The following is a 1980-nucleotide window of genomic DNA, read 5'->3' on the forward strand; positions in this document are numbered from 1 at the left end:
CTTATATTCAAAAGTAAGAAACTATTTTTTTTTTTCATTTTTCATAGGATTTAGTATAAAATAGGACATAATTTAATGTGTTTTTTTTATTACAAATATATATATAATATTACAGGTGAGGGAGATAGGATGGGGACAACCATTTGGAAGTGCATCTATTTTGTCTTCCTTGTAAAGTGGGCATGATTTGAAGAAGTTTTACAACTCTGTTTTAATTATTAATGGTGGATATTTGTTTGTGTTAATTTGTTTTTAATTAAATATTAATGTTTGTTGGGTGATTTCATTTTGTTGTTTCATTTGAAATTTAAGGATTTTGTGACGTATAAGTATCATATGTTAATAATTTTCTTATATTTAATTAATTATAAGGTTGTTTGATAATTGAGTACTTTTTTTTTTTAATGTTTCTAATGAGTTAAGAGATATTTGTGTTTTATAAAATCTTCAAAATGATGTGAAACTTTTTATTAAAAAAGAAAAATAAATTAAGATATTCTTTAACCAAGTGGGCTACTTAAAATGGCCCATTGGACTGGTTCATTTTAAAATATAAAAGTAATGAAAAACATTATTATATGATAAATTAAAATTGTCAATTACTGTAATATTCATTATATTCCATCTTTGTCACTTAATTTAATGTCTTCAATATATTTTTAACAAAAATACATAATGAATATAAACATGTGGAAATTATGTCTTTGAGGTACTCTATATTATAATTACATATTAAAATTGGAATTAAAATCTGGAGGAGATGTGTTACCATTATCGTCATTGAAACGTTATTTAGTTACTAAAAATGATCAACCCGCCGATGGTAGATTTTTTAGATTAGGTAGTGTCGTAACAAAATAATAAGTATTGTTGATAATTCAATTAATTAAAAATCTTGTAACAATACATTTTTCTTATTTTGTCAAGTCCATCAATATATTCAGAATGCAGCAGAACAATTTATAAATCAACCACGAGTAGGAAAGTGCAGCTCGCATTCATCACAAATAAAATACAAGGAAGGCGACTCTCAAGAAAAGGAAGAAGGGATCAATGAAGAAGATGGATGAACTCAACACCCTTGGCGTTGAAGGATGCGCGATTGTGGAGGAGGAAAATCAAGAGGTTTGTCCCAACGAGGCAAAGGCTGAGAGAGTGGTGGCCCGATTTAACATGATGCCAGATGTGAATCTCTCCAAAAGGATGAAAAATCAGGAGGTAAATTTTAATAAAATAATTTCTGATTTAGAGGGGAAACTGAATAAACAAATCAAAGCTAATAAAGAAAAAGAGAGTACTTTGCTGATGTATGGTTACCTTAATGGAGAAGTGAGTCATGAAAGAAAATTGGGAGTGGATGAGTACAATGATCTTAATAGGGTGATTGGTCAAAAGTTGGAAGAAATTGGTGAGAGGATGCGAGCGTTTTCGGCGGTTCAAGATTCAGTTAATCCTTCAAGGGTTAACGGAGATGTAGCTGAATGATCGACGAGTCGTATGGGATTGAAGGATGATGAGATTGAAGAGAATAATGATTAATCCGACAATGATTCAAAATAAGTTTGTTTACCTTCTTGTTTGCCATGTTTGGCGTTATTTTAGTTTGAACCATTTTATTTAAAACTTAGTTTGTGGTTTTTTTTGGTGTTTATCTTGTGTTACAAATATTTTAAATTGTTTTTTTCTTTTTGATAAGTTTACTTAATAATGCTTTGTTGGTTGACTATCTCGTATTCAAGATCTTTTAAATTGCTAATGATATAATCACCTTATTTGATTTGCAGGTACAAAGGTAAAATTTTCATTCCTTTAGTTTGTTATTGGTTTATTATTTTGTATAGAGTATTTGAATATGTTAAGAATAATTTTGGATATTGTTTTATTTGGATCACTTGTTTGGATGTATTTTTGAATTTAAAGTGAAAATGTATTAGATATTTAAAAGGTTTTTTTAATACAAATTTGTTGAAATTTGGGAGC

The 1980-nt window shown here is 28.4% G+C and overlaps 1 protein-coding gene across 1 annotated transcript; it reads left to right on the forward strand.

Moving 5' to 3' along the window:
- The first annotated feature begins 1053 nt into the window (after window positions 1–1053).
- Window positions 1054–1485, forward strand: LOC124941560. Its single transcript, XM_047481900.1, has one exon. It carries the CDS (start codon window positions 1054–1056, stop codon window positions 1483–1485), a length of 432 nt encoding a protein of 143 aa, XP_047337856.1.
- Window positions 1486–1980: the final 495 nt, after the last annotated feature.

Source organism: Impatiens glandulifera, chromosome 6 (assembly GCF_907164915.1).
Source record: "Impatiens glandulifera chromosome 6, dImpGla2.1, whole genome shotgun sequence".
Taxonomy (NCBI): domain Eukaryota; kingdom Viridiplantae; phylum Streptophyta; class Magnoliopsida; order Ericales; family Balsaminaceae; genus Impatiens; species Impatiens glandulifera.